The sequence below is a fragment of the Lissotriton vulgaris genome, chromosome 7 (assembly GCF_964263255.1).
Source record: "Lissotriton vulgaris chromosome 7, aLisVul1.2, whole genome shotgun sequence".
In the NCBI taxonomy this organism is placed as follows: domain Eukaryota; kingdom Metazoa; phylum Chordata; class Amphibia; order Caudata; family Salamandridae; genus Lissotriton; species Lissotriton vulgaris.
Genome location: NC_141695.1, coordinates 1,477,423,307 through 1,477,444,843, shown reverse-complemented (window position 1 = coordinate 1,477,444,843; position 21,537 = coordinate 1,477,423,307). Strand labels below are relative to the sequence as shown.

Here is a 21,537-nt window from a genome sequence, read left to right as displayed (position 1 = left end):
TTCAATATATGGGAGCTGGTGACATAAGGGTCCATAGATCCCTCCCATTTCTCTATCTCCACAAGCCTTTCAAACAAATATGTCACGGGCTCCGCTCTGGGAACCAAGGACCTGGTTGGCACTGGAGTTGCGTTGTAAGGCATCCATTTGACTCCATGTTGGAGTCGGGAATAACGATGGGGGTGTTGCCACCTAGGTGCGTCAGGGGTGCTGCCACCGAAGTGAGCACTGAGGAAGGTCTTGATCTTGCCAGCGGCTCCACTCCAGAGCCAATAGGAGATCAATGGGGACAGACTGCAACAAGTGTGAACCCTCAGGTGTGGGTCCAGTAAGGCCACTCCCACGCCTGTGGGGCTTGAATGTGCTCTAGAGGGGTTGGGCCACCCAAATATGAGGCACATGACCTCACAGAACTGCTTCAGTTGGGCGAGGGTCACTGCGGTTCAGGTAAATCAGGGAAGCGAGAAGAGGACATGTGAGCTGTTTGTAGCTACTTGTTGACCCTGGATTGCCGACAACTTCGACAACTGCGCGAAGAAAAATACCTCTTCCACTTACTGCACTTCCTATGTTTGTGGGACATCCGTGAGGATTTCTGAGTGGGACAAAAACTGTCGGAAAGTGCTCCGTGAGCAGTCCTGGGACCTTCCATACGATCGGATGTTGAGTGTTGGAGAGTCGACTGACGTTGAGCGGCGAGGAACTTGAGGTAATGCTCCCAAAGAGCCTTGGAATGCATCGCACAGCAGTGCTCGTAGGTCTTGGGAGTTGTGGTCCCGCCTGGGTTGCTGTAAACTCGCTCCAAGCACCACAAACACACCAAGTGGGGGGTCTGTCACCAACATTTTCCTGTGATAGACTCCACATGATTTGAAGCCAGACGGTTTATTGGGTGACATATCCTCACACCAGGGGAAAAAAATAAAACATTTAACAAAATGTTGAAAAAACCCAGTCAAAAAGTGACTGTGGGGTAGCTCAGACCGGATCAGTGCTATTTGGCACGGAAAGCAAAGAACAGACATCCGCGTGCTGGTGTGGTGCCTATTAAAGTACCCCACACAAGTCTCTTCTGGTACAGAAGATACCGAGCAGAACAACATCACTTACTGGTGTGCAGGCGTACTGCTCGAAAATCTTCCAGATCCAGTCTGGTGCCTGGGGATAGTCTAAAGTAAGGAATCTGCGGCTAGAAGATAAGTGTGGTCATAATTTAGGAGCGAAAAGTGAATTTACAACACAAGAAGCAAATTACAATCTTTTGATTTCAGACCAGAACTCAGTGCTTCAGGATGAAAAGCAAATGCTGACCCTTGTTAGAGGTAAGGTTAGTACCAATAGGTGGTTAACTTTGCTTTATACGTTACACAAATGGCCTTAGTCAGTCCGGAAGTGAAACCTCCGGACCCTTAGCAAAGCAGGAAGTCAAATGTGCTCATTAGTGCTCAGAACTGTACATCAGATACACAGCTGGGGTGAACATTCCACAATTTAACGAGAAAAACAAAATAATACAACTGTAATTTAGGCCAGCGTGACTTGCCTCCCATACAGCAGATGAGCCTGGTACACTCCTCTCAACATTCCTGGCACCCCCACCAAGAGACCAGGCTGTTGAAAACAACAGAGAAAACATCTTTTATATTACAGTAGTACAAAAAGCACACGTTATAGAAAAGGCAAGATGTGTGTAGCTAAGTACCAATAAGGACAATTTCAAACAATTCGAGTACATATAATTCACAAAAGATATATGAATGATAAGAATTTGCAATCATTCATCAACTGCATTGCAGAATTCACAGGAACCTCAGAAATATTATTTAAAATCCCTGGTTAAGGTTGAATATTTACTAGCCACCAAATTCATGGTTTAGAAAATTTATATACAAATATTTTGAAGAGAAGCCCATACATTTAATTGTCCCGCCCAAATTCAAAATAAAGTACATTACCAGCAAAAAGCAATCATTAGTAACAGCTCGCCACAAAGGAGAAATGCAGAATTTTAAGATGGTTAGTTGTTAAAATGTTGTGTTTGTTAAAAAAAATGGCGTTATGGTTGGCAAATACTAAAACATGATGCAATAACCACATTTATTATTGAAGCTATTCTCAGTGTAGATTAGTCACAGACACGCTTAAAATAGGACAGTTAAGGAATTTTAGTGATTAATCAGAAATATATTAATATGATCCAGGAATAGAAATGAAGGTAATCTAGCAACAATATTTAGTTCATTGTAATGTATTAACATCACAATCTTAGGGAACTCACTAGTGAGGTTTAGCCATTTTCTTTGGCTCGTGATGCTAAAAGTGACGCTGACAAATAAGTTGATGAGATAGTTCTGAGGTAATGTCTTACTTCGGGTATAACGCACTTGTGTCACGACAAAAGTAGGGAATAACCATACTGATGGTTACCCTCACTATGCCGAAAGATGACTGCCTCAGGTTTTCTCCTTGGCAATATATATTTTTTATATTATCAGAGCTTTTTTATAATTGAATAAATACCACTAGTGAATTTCCTAAGTTGTGTACTTTAGATAAGGAAAACATTTAAATGTGCAGGAGCTCCCATTAAGAGGCTCATGTTAGTTGTCATCATAGACTACCTGCAGATAAGATAACTTTGCAGCTTTCCTAAAAAACAAAAGCCATTCGGTTATGCAGTGTGCACTGGCTCCTGAAGCTATCAATCAGGGTGCCTTGGCATGCACTATAGACAGGTACTCCATGGAAGAAGTGCACAAGTCACCTGGCTCACAGGGAGAATACGAACAAGCAAAGGACTCCAGCTGTTGACATATAACGGATAGGGAATAATACAGGGGCTACCCCTGTGGCTTGACTGATGAGGTAGTCACTGCACCGTAGGCCGGCACTATAGGCGGAGCTATGGGAGAAATGCAAATCATTTAAGTACAATACAAAATTCTGTTAATCAACAAATGACCAGTTACAAACTGTGAACTGACAACCAATACAAGCAGTGCTGGTGCTCGTCATCCATGGAAGCAAAATAAAAGACAAAGGAGCCCTGGCATGCCCTGTGTCCTTTTTGCCTCACCTTTGTCTCCCAACTGCTTTTTAGGCTCTCTTCTCGGATTGCAGAGGGCGCTGTCTCCCGGAAATCGATGACATTGCTCTCGTTGGTCCTGATGTCATGTACTATCATCACTCCGCCTCTGTAAATAGAAAATCATACAGGCCCAGGTGAGTACAGATCATCTCGTCCATCATGGTCATATCACAGAAAAATTGCAAATAAAAATAGCAAGTACCTGGATGATAAATTGTGGTATTACAGTAAAATATTTTTGTGATGCAGAACAAAGACTAAATTAAAAAAAAAAAAATGGCTTCCCCGATTCAGATGAAAAAGCTTTTGTTCCCCGGCAAGCCGCCAAATTAGGAGTGATTTTTGCCTTTACGTAAAAGTTAGAGGCACAGTATTTGTGTTGAAACCTTTGACTTCAACAATGGCTACCATATAGGGGACCTCAAAAGTTGTGCAGCATTTCTAGGTTATTAAAATAGCCTGCGGTACTCAACACGTGCACCCATTGTTACTTGGTGCCTAGTACTCTGACAAGTTAAATCAAATTTACCATTTATTTTCGCATTAAGTGATTTTTGTCTTTACGTAAAAGTTAGAGGCATAGTATTTGTGTTGAAACCTTTGACTTCAACAATGGCTACCATATAGGGGACCTCAAAAGTTGTGCAGCATTTCTAGGTTATTAAAATAGCCTGCGGTACTCACCCATTGTTACTTGGTGCCTAGTACTCTGACCAGTTAAATCAAATGTAACATTTCTTTTCGCATTAAGTAGTCTATTATCTCGTGAGCAGTGCAGCACACTTCAAGATGAACCGAATTAATAATAGTAACGCTTCTCTAAACAAAAGACTGCTCAGTCAAGAAAGTGGGAGATTTCCTTATAGAGTGGCGCAGAGTGGGTCACAGCAGACAATGACGACCTGTCGTTACCTCCTGCAGTTCTACAACCATAAAAGAAAGAGTTCGGTTGGCGAAATGTCCAATCTCCCAGTTCCGTTTTCTATTGGTAAATGTAATGATTTCTTTAATATTGATGGCGAAGAACAGGCTTGGAGGGAGTGTAAATCATAAGTATTATCGATCGGGAGTGACCTTGGAATGGGGTGACACAGCTTGGCTATAGGTGGAAAGATTACGGGTTTTGTGGTGAACTCTAGGAATTTTGTCTAAGAGCTAATAATGTTTAGAAAGTGAGATGGCACTCAGCCTTTAGTGGTATTCAGTGGGAAGTACTTGCTTCCTTTTAGAAGACTGAAAAGTATTTTTTTTAATTAAAAAAGATACCGTTAGAGCAAGCTGGTTGTCATATGTGAAATGACAGCCACTATTGATCCTGGTGCTCGTACGTAATGATCGAAAAGTATGTGTAAGAAAGTATCCAATCCGGATAATAAGTAGGCAGGAAACGGAGCAGTTCTTCAGACGCTGTTTATATTAATGAAGGGCACGTCTGGCAGGTCTGTAGATTACAGGTAGAATAGAATCCAACCACATTCTCTCTCACCTCCAACCTCCTCACTATTTGAAACACAACAACATCCGCTAAACACGAGGCAGCCACGAGCTGTGACAAGTGTGCCATGCTTGTGTCTGCCATGCTCCCATGCACACAACACACCTTACCCCCTTAAAGAAAAAAAACACAAACATTTTTAAAAAAAAACAAAACAAGCTATTTCATGACAAAATCTTGGAACCTCGCGGGGAGGGGATGGTTTCGCACAACCCTAGAAGGAAAATTCTTGTGGTTAATAAGAGAAGAATCATGATTCCCTAGATCATTATGTTGCCCAACATCTAGAAACACATTGCTGTTAGATTCTTCTTGTGGGGTTACCACACCTTTAAACAAGGAGACTCGGCGTGGCCAAGATGGCGGAGTGAGAGGTCGCACATCCTGAGTGCTCCTCAGCTTCTGCCCTTCCCGGACCGTCTACACCGCACTTCACCCCCACATAGAGCTGCAGCGGGGGCGGGAGAGAGTGGAGGCTCACTCTGGCTGCTGGGAGAGCCGATGCTGCTGATCCCAGGTCGGTAGTGGCGAAAGCGAACTGAGGCCAGCGGCAGCAGCTGGTGCCAGAGGGGTGACGGGAGCCGCATGTGCCGAGGCGGGAATCGAGAAAACCTCGCAGCTGCGGCACACGGGGTGATCAGAGAGGTGGCGGTGGCCCCCCACGACTCCCGACACTGGTCCCCGCGGCCGCTGCTGCCTCCGGGGGGCCACGACCGAGGACAGGCGCTGGGGGGGCGGCCCGGCGGCTGGGACGTGCCCTGTGAGTGGCGGTGCGGAAATTAAGGCCGGGACGCGGCCTACGACCGGAAGTGCCCAGACCTTCCCGCGCTGTCCTGCCTCGCGGATTGGCCCCACCGGACATCTGAAGGGGGCCACAGAAGTAGACAAGGAGTGGCGGAGCGACTCCCTCGCGGCCGCCTGCATACTTATCGGCCCGTGGGTGAGCGCCGAAATTGAGGCCGGGGACGCGGCCTATGACCGGGGGCCCCCGGGCCTACCCACACTATCCTGTTTCGTGGGCTGACCCCACAGGACATCTGCAGAGGGCCACAGAAGCAGCCAAGGAGTGGTGGAGCGACCCACTCGCAGCCGCCGGCATTCTTCGCGGCCTGAGGGTGAACACCGAAATTGAGGCCGGGGACGCGGCCTATGACCGGGGGTGCCCAGGCCTACACGTGCTAGCCTGTTTTGCGGATTGGCCCCACCGGACATGGGAAGGGGCCACAGAAGCAACCAAGGAGTGGCGGAGCGACCCCCTCGAGGCCGCCTGCATTCTTTGCGGCCCGAAGGTGAATGCGGGCCCGAGCAGACGGAGACGAGAGGCCGATGTAGGTACCGAGGACCCGGCAGCCACGTGGAGCGTGACCGGCCGACCCACACAGGAGTAGCCGGTGATCCCCACGGCCCCCGAACACAGAGCGGCAGGACGAGGTGAGGAGAGGCGGGGGAGGCCGTTGATGGGGTAGGGGCCCCACACCCGCGCTACAGTCCGTTGCCAGACGAGAGGCGCAGCACCTGGGGACTCCGGTGCGGGGGCGATATCCATAGCGAACTTGACTTGAGGGGCACCAGGAGTAATCAGGAGGAGAGGCCCACATCAGTCCTCCCCCACTGGTCGTGGCAAGCACCCAGGGCAGAGGAAACCCGGCGGGGTGCCCGTCCGGAGAAGAAGGAGCAGAGGCACAGTAAACCCTGACGGGAGACGCACCATGGCGGGCCAGAGGAAGAAATGCTCGGCAAAGAACAGACAAAGGGTGACAAAGGTCAGTCGTCCCCAGGGGCACCCAGGCAGCAAAATGACCCCAACGAAAGCGATATGCCCATCACCAAATCCTTCCTGGAGACTCTATTCAACTCCCTCCGAGATGACTTCCACGCCTTGAAGCGGGAGGTCACAGGAGAGGTCAGGGAGATCAAGAGGGAGGTGGACGGATTCGGAGAAAGGGTGGCTACCATCGAGGACGCGGACCACGCAAGAGATGAGGAAGTGGAACAGCTGCAGTAGGACATACTACACCTAAAGGAACAAGCAGTGGATCTACAAGCCCACGCAGAAGATTTGGAAAACAGGTCCCGGTGGAAAAACATTTGAGTCTGGGGAGTTCAGCCTAAAGAGGAAGGAACAGACATCTCGGGCTATCTGCAAGCCCTATTCCGGGACATTCTGGGGGAACTGGCGGACTTTGACATCAGGATTGACAGAGCGCAGAGTTGGGTTGGCAAAGCATGCATCCGCTCCGCCTCCAGACGTTCTAGCCTTTCTACCGGACTTTCCTCTCAAAGAACGCATCCTAAGGGAAGCACGGAGGAAGCAACCCCTGCGGTTCCAGGGCCGTTCAGTGGCCTTATTTCAAGACCTGTCAGCGATCACGCTACAAAAGCGCAAGGCCTTCAAGGTTGCGACAGACTTCTTGAGAGGCAAAGAGATCCCATACTCCTGGGGGCACCCTTTTCGCCTGATATGTAAGTGGAACGGTACTCTGCACCAACTTCGCTCCCTCCAAGAGACATGCAAATTGCTGGGCATCACCCAAGCGGAGGAGAGTACATCGCCGAAACCACCTCGACAGCCCTCCAGGGATGGCTGGCACCAAATTGTTAGGCGACGCTTGCCAGCTGCGAGCTTCAGGCCGGACGCACATACCATCAAGAAAGAGATGGACAACCGGGGGGAGTACTCACTAGCATCAGCCATTACACGAGTCCGGGGGGATGGGGGACCAGCGGGTGCGACATGGCTGCACGTCCACACAGGAAACTCACCACTGACCTGTGCTACACAAGGGCAGGACTAGGACTATGTTCGTTTGTTGGGGTACCACATGGGGGTTGGGGGGAGCGGGTTGGGATGGGAGGGGGCGAGTTGGGGGTTTGCCGGGGGGAGAGGTTTGTTATAGGGGGGGCACCCCTCTGTCCACCTTTTTTTCTGTTTTAATTCCCACAGGCTACACAGAGCTCCTGAGTCAACATTGAGAGACGATGACTCACTCCCGACTTAAGATTCTCTCCCTTAATGTGCGGGGGCTAAACAACGCCATAAAGCGGCGGGTGGTCCTGTCCCTTTTAGAGCACTCCACAGCGGATTTATGCCTCCTCCAGAAGACTCACTTGCTACCTAAAGACCAGCACCAACTTAAACCCCGTGCCTTCCGCACGCAACTTTTCTCATCCTCCTCCAAGAAAGCGGCAGGGGTTGCAAACCTGGTGTCCAGATCATTTCCGGGCAAAGGCCTCCACAGAGAGGCAGAGATAAAAGGGCGACTACTTGTGTACTGCTTCCTAATAGCAGGCCAGACGGTAGTGGTGGGCTCTGTATACACACCCAACGAGGGGCACAAAGTCTTTCTCCAGAAAGCGTTAGCAGCAGCCACAGCCAACACTGAACGACAGTTACTGCTGGGGGGCGACCATAACTTAGTCTTCCATAACGCGACAGACCGCTCCTGCCAAAGGTTCGGGCCAGGTGGGAGCTCTTTCAAAGTCCGGACATGCGCACCTCCGGGATCTAGGCCTCATTGACTTGTGGAGACACTTACACCCACGCAGTACAGCTTATACCTACTATTCGGGGGCCCATAAGTCCTATGCCAGGCTCGATTACTTTCTCTGCTCCTCCCCTTTGGTGCTGCGAGTGCAGGAGGTATACATCATGCCGGCTTCACTATCTGACCATTCCCCTGTGGTAGCCACCTTCCTACTTCCACCCGCATCGACACCTCAGCGACCCTGGCGCCTTAGGGAATCCCTCTTACATACCCCATCGATGGTGGACCGTATTAAATCATCCATTACACACTTCTTAACCCACAATGACAACACTGAGACTTCACGTGCAACGCAATGGGCTGCCCTTAAAGCTGTATTGCGGGGCAAATTTTTTTCTATTGCTACGGCCAATAACAAAGAGAGTGCACAGAAACGGGCGGAAATTGCGCAGAGAGTAGCCGAGCAGGAGCAAATGCACCAACGTATGGGAGCAGCACGGGCCTGGTGCCAATTGTGCGCAGAAAGGAAAATGTTACCGGCTTTGGACCAAGACAGAGTGGAATATGCGGCCCTCTGTCTTCGACCAGCCTATTATGCAGAAGAGGACAGATGCGGACGCCTGCTAGTGAACAAGCTGCGTGAGCAGCGCCAGAGACAAGGGGTGCAGGCCATACGAACCGCACAAGGTGACTTGGCAACGGACGACGTGGCAATAGTGGAGACCTTTGGGGTATTTTATGAGTCCCTCTATGCCGGTGACGCCCTTGCCCCACAGGTGGGTCAGGGATACCTGCAGGATGCGAGCCTCCCCTCCCTAAACTCAGCTCAGGCGGATTTTCTAGACAGACCCATCGGCCTCGAGGAGGTGGTGTCAGCGATCTCACGCCTGAAACTTGGGAAATCCCCCGGCCCCGATGGGTACCCGGTGATTTTTTACAAAACGTTCTGTCACCAGGTGGCTCCCCTGTTGCGAGATCTGTTTAACTCTTTTTTTTCCAACCTGGAGCAATCTCTGCAGAACTTTTAGAAGCAGCGATTACGGTCATACCGAAGCCCGGCTGGGAGGCAATCAGATGTAGTAAGCAAAAACCTGCGCAACCACAAAGTAATACAGAACTGTAATAAATTCTTTGGTCTTGATTTACAGCAACAACAGAAGACAGTTGGTAAATGCAGCAATATTATTTATTGCGCCAGCCGACACGTGTTTCATTGGAGTGCACTACACTCCAAATCTTCAGGGCCCAATCCAAATGGACAAAGGCAGAATAATCCCCCACGACTGGTGATAATTCCAACCCAGTCCCGGTACTAGGATCTTCAGGTCAGGTGCGCCGGTTGCATCTGGAATATGGTGGCTGTTAGGTTAGCAGTGACCATACAGAAAGCCTCGATGGGCAAAAGAAGTCGGCACCGCCCTTTAAAACAATCTGTTTCGCCTTCCCTGGTGTGCTGCTGTCTCCGAGTCAGGATAATATCCAGACTGGGTTGGAATTATCACCAGTCGTGGGGGATTATTCTGCCTTTGTCCATTTGGATTGGGCCCTGAAGATTTGGAGTGTAGTGCACTCCAATGAAACACGTGTCGGCTGGCGCAATAAATAATATTGCTGCATTTACCAACTGTCTTCTGTTGTTGCTGTAAATCAAGACCAAAGAATTTATTACAGTTCTGTATTACTTTGTGGTTGCGCAGGTTTTTGCTTACTCAAATTATATGTAAATGTTTGTACTTTACATTGTTTAGGGGTTGTACAGGTCACCCCTTTTCCTAGCTGCACCACCTCAACACAATCATTGTATAGACCATTCCAATTACCCAGTGGTGCGCATAGTATCCCTTCAGCTAAGTACCTGTTCTTTGTCTGAGGCAATCAGATGTAGCTCGTATCGATCGATTTCGCTTTTGAACATTGACTTCAAATTTTACACTGGCATTCTGGCAGGACTGTTAGCACCCTACATATCACAGCTGGTGGAACCGGACAAGGCAGGCTTCATACCTCAGCGCAAAAGCAGTGACAACACTAAGCGGGTCCTCCACCTCATTGAAGCAGGGTCGCGCACGCAACCAGACTGCATGCTACTAGCAATAGATGCCGAAAAGGCCTTCGATAGGGTGCACTGGCCCTATCTGGAACAGGTCTTGCACCTCTTTGGTCTGGGGGACGTTCTCTGCACCCGTATTTTGAATTGCTACAAGCTGCCTAATGCCGCAGTGCGCGTCAATGGGCACACATCCTCTCGCTTCCCGATTGGCAGGGGGACCAGACAAGGGTGCCCCCGCTCCCCTACCTTGTTCGCCCTATATATGGAGCTGCTGGCGCAAAGAATTTGGCAACATGCTCTCATCAAAGCAATCAAATTCGGAGGGGACACACACAAGATTAGCCTATACGCTGATGATATTTTAATCTCCCTCACCGACCCCGTCCAATCTCTTCGTGCGATTTTTATTGAACTACACAGTTTCGCGCTCGCCTCTGGGTTCAAAATTAACACCTATAAATCAATTGCCCTCAATATCTCCCTGTCGTCCGAGACGTTGGCCGAGGTGCAGGAGGAACACTCTATGCAGTGGTCTAGCACCACGGTCCCATTCCTGGGGGTCCTCCTGGGTCTCACCATCCCAACCACCATAGAAGCGAACTATACCAGACTCCGCACACAGCTCGGCAGAGAGCTCCAGAAATGGAAGCGCCATTCCCTCTCCTGGCTGGGCAGGATAGCTGCCACCAAAATGACACTCCTGCCGCAGATACTTTACCTGTTTCAGACCCTTCCCTTACGTCCCCCGACGGGCTGGATCCAACAGACACAATCCAAATTGGCGCGTTTCATATGGCAGGGTCGTCGCCCGCGCTTTAAGCAAGTCATTGCAGTCCTTCCGCCTGAACACGTGGTGTGGGGGTACCCGATCTGCAACTCTATTTCTATGCGGCACAGCTCTGAAGATTAGTGGAATGGCATCAGTTGGAATCTGGCAAAAATTTGATCTTCCAGGACCAGGCAGTGGCGGGCATGCCCTTACAAGGGATTCCCTTCCTCCCGAAGCACCACCGGCCGCCTAACCTTTATGCGTCCCAGATCACTGCCACTGTCATGGAGGTGTGTGATCGGGTCACCACCAAACACGAGTTAACATCCTTCCCATCCCCTCTGACACCGCTATTTGCCAACCCCGACTTCACCCCGGGTCTTGATCCTAAGGCGTTTGCGGCATGGTGACACTCCCCTTGCAGGTCCCTAGGACATCTTTTTAACCTGAACTGTATCCTTTCATTCCAAGAGATGAGAGAGGACTACGGCATCCTGGAGGGTGATAGGTTATCCTATATGCAGGTTCGTCATTGAGCTCTTCATCCACAGGTTAGGCCCGGAGCGCAACGTCATCTCACTCCATACGAGAAGTGGCTAGCCACTCGCACGTCTGACAAAAAAATTAATTTCCGAGCTGTACCAACAACTCCTTGTTACGAAAATTTACACATACAATGCTGGTAGGTGTTGGTGGGAGCGGGAGCTGGAGCTGGAGCTGGGGAGGGCTCTCACACCCAAAGAATGGCGCAGTATTTACCACAGAGCTAGACACTCTGCATATCATGCAGGCCTGACCAAAACCCTGACCAAAGTGGCCACCTAATGGTACCATACACCTGAGCGCCTTCATCAATTCGACCCCCGCATTAGCGACCGTTGCTGGAGAGGGTGTGGGGAACGAGGCGCACTAGAACATCTGCTGTGGAGTTGCGACCGACTGCAGGGGTACTGGAGCGCAATTCTGGATGATATAGACTCACACCTGGACACCCAACTCCTCCGGTTCCCAGCCTATATCCTTTTGGGGTTGCCCAACGCCTTGATGTATCCCTTGAAATCACGTAGAGGCCGCCTTATCGCTATTGCACTAGGGGCAGCAACACAAAACATTTTAGCACACTGGAGGACTCCACAGGCCCCCCCACATACAGGCTGGCTGCACAGGTTGTGGATGGTGCTCGGCATGGAGAAACTGTCGCTTGTGCTGGCCGGGAGGGGGGAGGAATTCTCGGAATTGTGGCGGCCCTTTTTGACACTACTCACAGGGGAGTTCCGTGAACTGAGTTGTCCAAGATACCTACGCCTTCTTCGTTTGGCAGATACCCCAATCCCAGATCGAAGGGAACCCGCGCGCAAGCAGCAGACCACACACTGTTGAATCTTTCACCTTCTCCCTTTTTTTTCCCTAGTGGGGTTCTCCTTTTGATTTGTGGACAGAGGGGGGAGGATGGGGGGAGGGTTATGTTGCTTTGTTTTTGGGTGTTCTATGTGACCTGTATTGCTGATCAGCTCCTAGTAAGTTCCGAGTATGATTGTCTTTATTGAATTGGAGCTTGTCTCACTATGCCTGACGAAAAGATTGAGGTCCTATTGTCTTGTTTTTTCTGAAATTCCAATAAAAGATTTAAACCATAAACAAGGAGACTCTGTTTAGATTCCAGACACTGCCACCCGCGACTCTGACAACATTTTTGAAAACCTCAATAACTCTTATGGGAACTGACCAAACAGAGAAACCCTTGGCAACACCCTCCTTTTTTATGCAAATTAAATCACCAACCACAAATCCCCTGTTTGCTTACAGACCCAATTTATTTTCCATGACATGTTTCATTTTCTTTTTTGTACGTTTCAACTTTATGTCCAACTATTTCATAGTCTAGATTATTGAAATCCTTGCTTTCACCTAGTTTCTTCTTCAACCAACAAGGAGCTAGTTTTGTACTAGGTGTAAGTCCTCTCAAAAGTTCAAATGGACTAACCAAGGTAACGGAATTGGGTGAGGTTCTGTATGCCAATAACATGGATTGTAAAGCATTACGCCAATTCAAACCCCCCTTTACTGAGAGAGCTTCCTTCACTACACGGTTGAAACGCTCAACCTGGCCATTAGCATCGGGGTCGGAAACTGCGAGTTTGCTATGAGCAATTCCTCATATCTCCAGAAAACATTCAATTTCCTTACTAACAAATTGGGGTCCGTTGTCTGTGATGATTTCTTGGGGAATCCCTTCCCTACATAAAATGTAATCTAGAAACACAATAACACTTTGTGAAATAACCTCCTTAACCATTTTGACTTGAGGCCATTTTGAATAGTAATCAATGAGAACAATTCCAAAGGCTTCATGCTTGGGTAAAATATAAAATGGGCCGATAATATCCAAACTCAGTTTGCGCCACGGAATAGAGGAAAAATTTACAGAATGAGGCTCAGGGCCCAAAACAACAGCCGACTTGTCACTATTTGAGCATTTGCCGCAAAGACGCACAAAATACTAAACACACACATCAATACCATACCACCCAAAAATTTCTCTAATGCGTCTCCTAGTGAAGGAGATGCATAAATGCCCTTCGTGGGCAATTTCAACTATAGTCTTTCTCCGTGAATAAGGAGGAATAATTTTGTCACATCTCATAACTAAACCGTTCTCAACCGCCAATTCGTCATGTACCTTAAAATAGCTCATCATATAGCCTGACAGCTTCCTTTGTTCGCGCCAGCCTTCACTATGTACTCTTTGACCTTACTCAATTCGACATCTTTATCCATTTCTAGGAGCCAAACATCCTCATGTAGGTTAGTTTGTTCACCATACAATAAATTGACATCACGTGTAGCAAATGCTACTTCCCAATCCTCCTATTGAATCCCTTCCGAACTTGCTGCAGGCAATCTAGACATGCAATCTGCATGTATGTTTGCCTTTCCTTGCACATATTCTATCTGGTACTGGAAAGATTGCAAACTGGAGGCTAGTCTAGCAAGGTCTGCAGGTCATCGTACATCCTCCACCTGGAGCCATTAGGAAAACAAGAGGTTTATGATCAGTTTTGATGGTGAATTTGGTTCCCCATAAAAATGCCCTGAAATGTTCAGCCCCCCAACCACAACCTAACAGTTCTCTTTCAATAACTGAATAATGCTTTTCTGCGTCTCTTAAAGACCTGGATGCATATGCTACTATCCACTCTTTCCCATTGTCTCTCTGTAACAGTACACCACCCAAACCAGTGCTGCTAGCATCCACCATAATGATGCAGTTTTTACCACACACAAATGGGTTTAAACATGGAGCCTTCACTATAAATTTCTTCAAATTCTCAAAAGCCTTAGACATATCACTGGTCTAAGAGAATTTTGCGTTTTTCTTGAGGAGACATCTGAAAGGATCTACTTTTGATGCAAAATTGGGTTTGAATATGGCGTAAAATTCAATCAAGCCAAGACAAGCCACCAACTGTACCTTGGAAATGGGAATGGGGGCATTAATGATGACCACACTTCCTTACTTCCACACTGCCCTACTTACAGCTCCCCACTGGTAACGTGTCTTAATTTAAGACCTTCCGCTCCCTTTCTGCTACCAGATGACAAGGACCCTGCTGCCGGCCGATGACAAAGACACTAATCCTCTAGCTGCCGACAGGTGACATTCCACAACAGCAGGGTCTGAGCTATTGTTACGCCACCCCACTGCCTGGCCTCAGGACGCGCAGGCACTCGAGTGCACTCTTCGACGCTCGAGACGCCGGCTGAAGCAATATGCGAGGACCAATCAATGCACGAGGACCACAGCGGCTATGCCCTTGACCCCAAACGCGGGAGTGAGAGAAATCCCCACTGTATCCCCGCCAAACATGAACCGCGGTGGCACTTGCCCACCTGTGCTTAACCGCTGCTTTTCATTAAACTTCCTACAATGCGCCGGTCACTGTTGGACCACTCCATGCGCCGGTGCTCGAGCGCGCACCTAGCCGCTCGATACAAATTTGCAGTAATCTGTGAGGGCCACGGCGGCTCTGTCCCTCACCCAAAAAAAGTGAAAGGGATTTTTACAATGTCCCCGACAATCACGTACTGCTGTGGCACTTGCCCTGCTGTGCCCGAGCGTTGTTTTCTCTGGAACTTCTTGTGATGAGCTGGCCAGTCAGCTTGATGTTCCTCGTTAGGTGAAGCAAAGTCCTGAATCATCGCCAAATGTGGTAAATCAAGAGCTACACCAACGTCTACATCAAGGTGAGTATTTATTCATATCAACTTCTCCCATGGCATGGAACGTCTCCCTGGTCCAAAGGTCAATCTGCAACTGGCATTGCCATCAAACCTTCTTACCATTGTACACTCCATGCAAGGACCCACATTGTTAAACGTTCCACACATTCTATACAAGCCCAACACTACACTGTCAGTGTGGAACTCACAGCAGCACAGCACCATGGTGATGGAATGTATGACTTAAAATTCTAGGCCTAAAAACATGAATAAAAGCTACCTCATGAGACTCCTCCTCTTCTCACAACAAACAACACAGAACTGCAGACACAATTACGAGGGAATGAAAACAAAAGCACGACAACACCAATACAAGACTACAACCTATGCAGACAACAACTACAAAGGAAATGGAGACAGAAAGACAACACCAACAAGAGACTACAGCCAAAACCCATAATGCCCACAACATGAAATAACATGACCAAACCAACCCCGCCATAAACAAACTTTAAAAAATATAAAAATGAATACCTATAAGCCAAGAAAATTCACAAAGGACAATCTAATCATTCAATAATGTAGCAACAAAACTCTACATCTAAAACGCAATTGTTCTCATGTGAGAATATAATCATTAAAATATTTAGGTACACATACTCTTCTCCCACTTCTACCACCACTACCTTCATTCTCACTGGACTTTAGAACCAAGTCTACCTGCTCCCATTGGCCTCCTTAACCTGACTTGCTCTTTGACACAAATATCAAACATCTCCGCCTTCTTTAAATCCTCATGCCCAACTTTGTTCCTCTTTGGAGTCTTCTCAACTCGCCTCTTTACTTGACAACTCTGGGAATGTTTGGACCCCACCAAAACCTAACACGAAGAAAGCTCATTGATGGAATGCCTGCCCAGAGCTACACCTGTGGTGGAGTGAGTGGTGTTGTGAAATTGAACTCTGTAAGCAACTGCCTCTTGCAGATCTCTCCCTGCCACGCTTGCCGGTTGGATAGTCTCCTTAAACATTTGGTTAACTCTCCCAACCATACGATCCCTCTGCAGGCTATAGAGAGCCATGGTTAGGTGCTTAACACCCAGTTTCCTCAAAAACCCCTCCATAAGATTGTGAAACAAACTGCACACCGTTGTCAGTAACCAAATATCCAGGATCACCTTAATTGTGAAATATCTCCTTAAAAAGGCAATGGCATTGTTTGTGTTGGGATTCCTTAAGAACTTGTAGGCGAGCCACTTCGAATGGAAGTCAACCAAGACCAACCCAAATCTCTTGCCATTATTCAATCCTGCAATCAGGCCAATAAAGTCAATGCATAGTTTCTCCCATGGATTTTCAGGAAAGTCAACTGAGCACAGAAGAATACTGCGCATGCATAAGGTTTTATCCACCACCAAACATTCTCCACATCTTCTCACATACACGTCAACATCCAAGGCCGGCCACCAAAACTATGACCGTAATGTTTTTTTCGTTCCCTTGGCACTTACATGATCAAGATGAGCTAACTTCACCTATCTATTCCTAAGCTCACATGAGGGAACCAGACAACTTCCTCTCATGAACAATCCGCTCTCTCCACTCAGGTCATCCTTAACCTTAAACAATTGTTTCAATTGATCAGCGAACAGTGCCTCCCTGGGCCAGCCCAAACAAATAACTTTCTTGAGCTGATTTTGACAATTGTCTTTTACTATACAACTCTCCCTCCCCTGGAGTGTGGTCACATCTTCCACCATGATTACCCCATCCACCATTCTAATCACATACTTTTCATCATCCACCACTCCGCCCTCCTCATCATGTCCCGTCGGACACCTAGACAGAAAATCAGCTCAGAAGTTTTTCCCACCCGCAATATGCTTCATTCTGACATTTGACTCATTCATTTTAGGGAGTAGGTGGACCAACCTTGAATTGGAACTCCCAATACCTAGTAACTAAATAAAGAAACTAGGGGCTTATGATCTGTGATCAAGGTGAACTCTCTTCCCTAAGAGTACATCAAAAAATGATGCGCACCCCAAACACATGCCAACGCATCCCTCTCTAACATGCTATAATTCTTCTCAGCTACCGATAACTTTCTGGAAGAGAACACCGCAGTGCACTCTTTTCCATTCACCAACTAACTTAACACAGCACCCACAACCAGAACACTCGCATCCACTGTAACTACGGAAGTGATGTCAACACAAAACAGATGCAAGGCTGTTCCCTTAATGATCAGTCTATAGCATATCAAATGCTTCACTTTGCTCCTCTTTTCAAGCAAACCTCACCCTACATCTAAACAACTTTCTCAAAGGTTTGCAGTTAAAAATGTTCATCAAATGATGAACAGTATTCACTTAGACCCAAGAAAGACCTCAATTGGTCCCTGTCCACAGGATACGAACAATCCCCGATGGCTTTAATGAGGACCTCCTTAGGCCATTGCTGAGATCTTGTGTCCCAAATACTCCAGCTCCTCTAACATAAATGTGCACTTCTCTTTCTTCCCTGTGATTCCATGATCTTCTAATATGCTCAGGAACCAGTTAAATTTGAGCAAATGGCTATGATGTGACTCTGAGCAAATCAAAATGCCATCCTGATAGGCCAAGGCACCCTGCTTTCCTCAGGCAAGAGCTAAAACATTAATTTTGAAAGACTGAAGCTGCAGAGGCCAGCCCAAACAGCATGAGTAGAAAACAGAACACACCAAACGGGGTGATGAAAGCCATCAGGCACGTACATTTTTGCTGAGCTCCACCATGTGGTAGGCTGGTTTGATACCTAAAGTTGAAAAAACTCTAGCTACCCCCAACTGCACCAACATTTCCTGGATCTTTGGCAATGGGAATCAGTTAACTTGGAGGTGCTTGTTCAACAACCTAAGGTCAACACAGAGCCTGAGATCACCATTTTTCTTCAGTGCTACAACTATTGGTGAAATCCATCGAGACAACTCCATTGGCTCTATAACCCCTTCTTTGCAAAGCATCTCCAAATACACCTTCAGTCTGCTTCTGAGGTTCAGAGGTACATTGTGAACCTTGTGCACAAACAGGATGACGTTGGATTTCACCCTATCTACCAATGAAATGCGGTGAGAGGTACCTGGTCTTAGTACCATCCCAAACGTGCCCTCCACGCCTAAATGTTGTATCCTTTTTTCACAACACATACTTTGGCGTTGATTGACCTGTCCTTGTAGAAGATGTTCTCACGGAAGTAGCCCATGTCTATTACTTGTCCCCCAAATGCCACTGAACTAATATCCGGTGGACATAGCTCTATTTCCTTTCAACATGGCTCTTATAATTGTTTCGAGACTATGCTGATTGGTGATCCAGAATCGGCTATGACCATCATGTTATCCTCACCAATTTTAATCGTGCATACAGGGTCTCCCGCCTTTCCTGAATTGTCACCCTCTGACACAATATTAATGTGTGGCATTTTGTCTATCAATAGTATTAATCTTCTTTCGCCTCCTGATTCCTCAACTTTACTTACAGTCGATACTTCTTCTTGGCTGTCAACACAACCAATGATCTGTGTTTTTGCACATTTGGTCATAATTTCTGATTTTCCTGCACTTCAGGCATACTTTACCTACTGCAGGACAGTTTTTTGAGCAGGCCATGTGACTCTTGAAGCCACACCAAAAACAGACTCCCTGTGGAAAATTAATACGGTTTGGTAAACATTATCTGCGCCATCTTGCCTTTTCCCTCGATGCCACACTTTTTCGTGCACACCCGCCATTTTAGGTGCCTTGGCCAGAACCACACTCTGCGCGCCACTGACCCCTAGCACGGCTCTTCGCCCTCACAAACACATCCCCTGCACGCTGACAGCCCCCGCTCTCACATGCCTTGGGTCATAAACCTCTCTTCCACGCAGCTCTGCCTCGGAACCCCATCCTGTTCCCAGCGTGACACTTCCCTCCATCCCTTTCATGGTCCTGGATCCCTTGATAACACCCTTCTTTCCTTTGTGCCTGTTTGTCTCACTCGTTCCCAAGCCGCCACCTGGCCCGCGGATACTGTCATTGCCCCCTTCCTCCTGTACAGTAGGAAACCCCCCCCATCAAAGGATCCTTGAGCTGATCAAAGCCCCCACCCCATGAGATCCGATCAACCTCACACATTCCGTGAATCGGCGGAATGTCCAGCTGCGCGATAATCATCATCTGTTGTGACCGGGGTGGGGACTTCAACTGTAAATGTGTGTGGGAACGGGCCTGAAGCGGGGATTCCGAGGATGTCTTTCCGTACATCAAAAGGTTGACAGAGATGTGTTTTATGCAATAAAGTAATAAATCCGTGTATAAGAGGCCAGGCCTCAGAGATGCAGTTAGAGCACCTCGTGACGATACTTGCTGTCTGAACTGATGTGTTCTCCTCCGGAGAGAATAAACCCTTGTTTCCAGCCTTCCAGTCTCCAGCGCCTGCCTCTTCATTGATTAATATTTTTGTGGGTTAAAGAGGCGACACCGCCGGGCAACACTTAAGGATCTTTGTTTACTGGTTGCTTCCTACCTTTTAACAATTGGCGTCCCAAACGTGGGGCCCATCAGCGACACGTGGATCCAGTGGGAGAGGTCCTGACAACAGAGTGAACGACTGCAACGATCGGGAGAGCTCATGCCCAATAGACCCTCGTCTGGCAGCCGATCATCCGAACTTCACTGGTTCCGAATCGACCTCTCTCGAGTGATCTACGGTCCTGACTGGGAACCCTCAGGAGTGCCGTGGCAATATCGGAGATTGGAGGACGATCGGGCGCTGGACGCGGAAGACGAGAAACAGCCCATGTGGTCCGGGTAAGGTCGTGTAAACACGACGAATTGCGAAATGATTGTTTGATTGATTGGAAAATACTAGTATTACTCTTTGTTGATTCGTTTGGAGATTCGCTGTCTGCAAACGGAGAGACAATAGGCTCTCCCTTTGCAAGCAGTGAAGGATAGGTAACGCAGACTTTCGTCTCCATTGTAATCCATCGTGCCTATCTTTCTCCCCCACTGATTGATTGTTTGAAGATTGTTCTCTGGAGATTTCCTTCTCCCCCACTGATTAAATGATTGAACCCGAACTAACGTTCGCGGATTGTTTTCTGGAGATTCTCTATCTACAAACAGGAAAGAACAGATTTCCTCTTTGCAGATGGTGAAAGGGTAAGTAACGCAAACCTTTGCGGGCCTACTTATTCTCCCCACTGATTGATTGACTCTTTGACTGATTGATTGATTGTAAGGGTAGCTCCCTGTTTTATTGTCAGAATAGATTTTGCTTTTGAGATATTCACTATTTGCAAACAACGTTTCCAGCCTTCCAGTCTCCAGCGCCTGCCTCTTCATTGATTAATATTTTTGTGGGTTAAAGAGGCGACACCGCCGGGCAACACTTAAGGATCTTTGTTTACTGGTTGCTTCCTACCTTTTAACATCCCCACAAATCTGATTTTTCTTTATCAGATCTTTTTATATCGACTTTATTTTACATCTTTTGAATTACATCATTAACACTTCTGTGACCATTTGTTTCGCTTTTCCCAATTCCTTGGATGCAGCCATTGACCTTTCAATCCCTCTAGCTATTTCTAATGTTTTTTGAACTGAAGGATTCTTGCAGCATAATATCTGTTCCTGGACTCTGTTGTCAAAACAGTTAACCACCAACTGATCTCCCAGGTACTGATCAATGGAACAGACCCATAAATTCGCAAGTGGCTGTCCATTAAATGAAAAGCCTTCACTCGTTTCATGCGAGTGCTATTTACAAGTCAAAAAATGGTGCCTTTCTACTATTATGCTTGGGCCTTCCTTAAAAAGATGCTCTAATCTCTTTACTGCTTCTGTGAATATGCCCAATTCTACTGAAAGCAGGGAAGTTATTTGAGGTTGATGGTCAAAAGTTCTTTGGCTCTCTGATCCTAAACAATTGTCCAAAATCGCCTTCCTTTTTGCTGTACTGAAATTCATTATATCAATTGCTAAAATGTAACTTTCAAAGGCTCTATACCACTGTTGACATTTAATTCTGGGAGAACCAGTTTCAGGTAGAAAAGATACTGGTAGATTTGCATTTTTACATAAATATATAAAAACAACAACTGTTAGAGGGTAACTAATCTGCTCTAAAAAGGAAAACTGTGCTTGGATCCTGATAATTAGTCCATCAAATCAAAGCTAGTCACTGCATGAGACTCATCAAATCAGAATTGAGAATTTGACAGCCAATAGTATCACAGGACAAAACACCCAATCCACAAATAGCCGAGAAACAGTGAAACAATGTTGATATTCACTTTCTGTTTTGCATCAGTTAGTGATTTTTTTCACAAATATTATGACTTTTAGAACTGTTGGGCTTTACGACTTTCAAAACTGAAGAGATTACGAGCGTCGAGAAATGAG

The 21,537-nt window shown here is 47.3% G+C and overlaps 1 protein-coding gene across 1 annotated transcript in view; it reads right to left on the bottom strand.

Moving 5' to 3' along the window:
* The window catches only part of GGT7 (gamma-glutamyltransferase 7), a 377,510-nt gene that overhangs the window by 204,166 nt on the left and 151,807 nt on the right, over positions 1–21,537 (bottom strand). Inside the window, exons 4-5 of the mRNA XM_086932278.1 lie at positions 3,077–3,194; positions 1,544–1,611 (exon numbers count right to left, since the gene is read on the bottom strand). Coding sequence (XP_086788404.1) covers positions 1,544–1,611; positions 3,077–3,194 — 186 coding nt within the window. The remainder of the gene's footprint in view (positions 1–1,543; positions 1,612–3,076; positions 3,195–21,537) is intronic.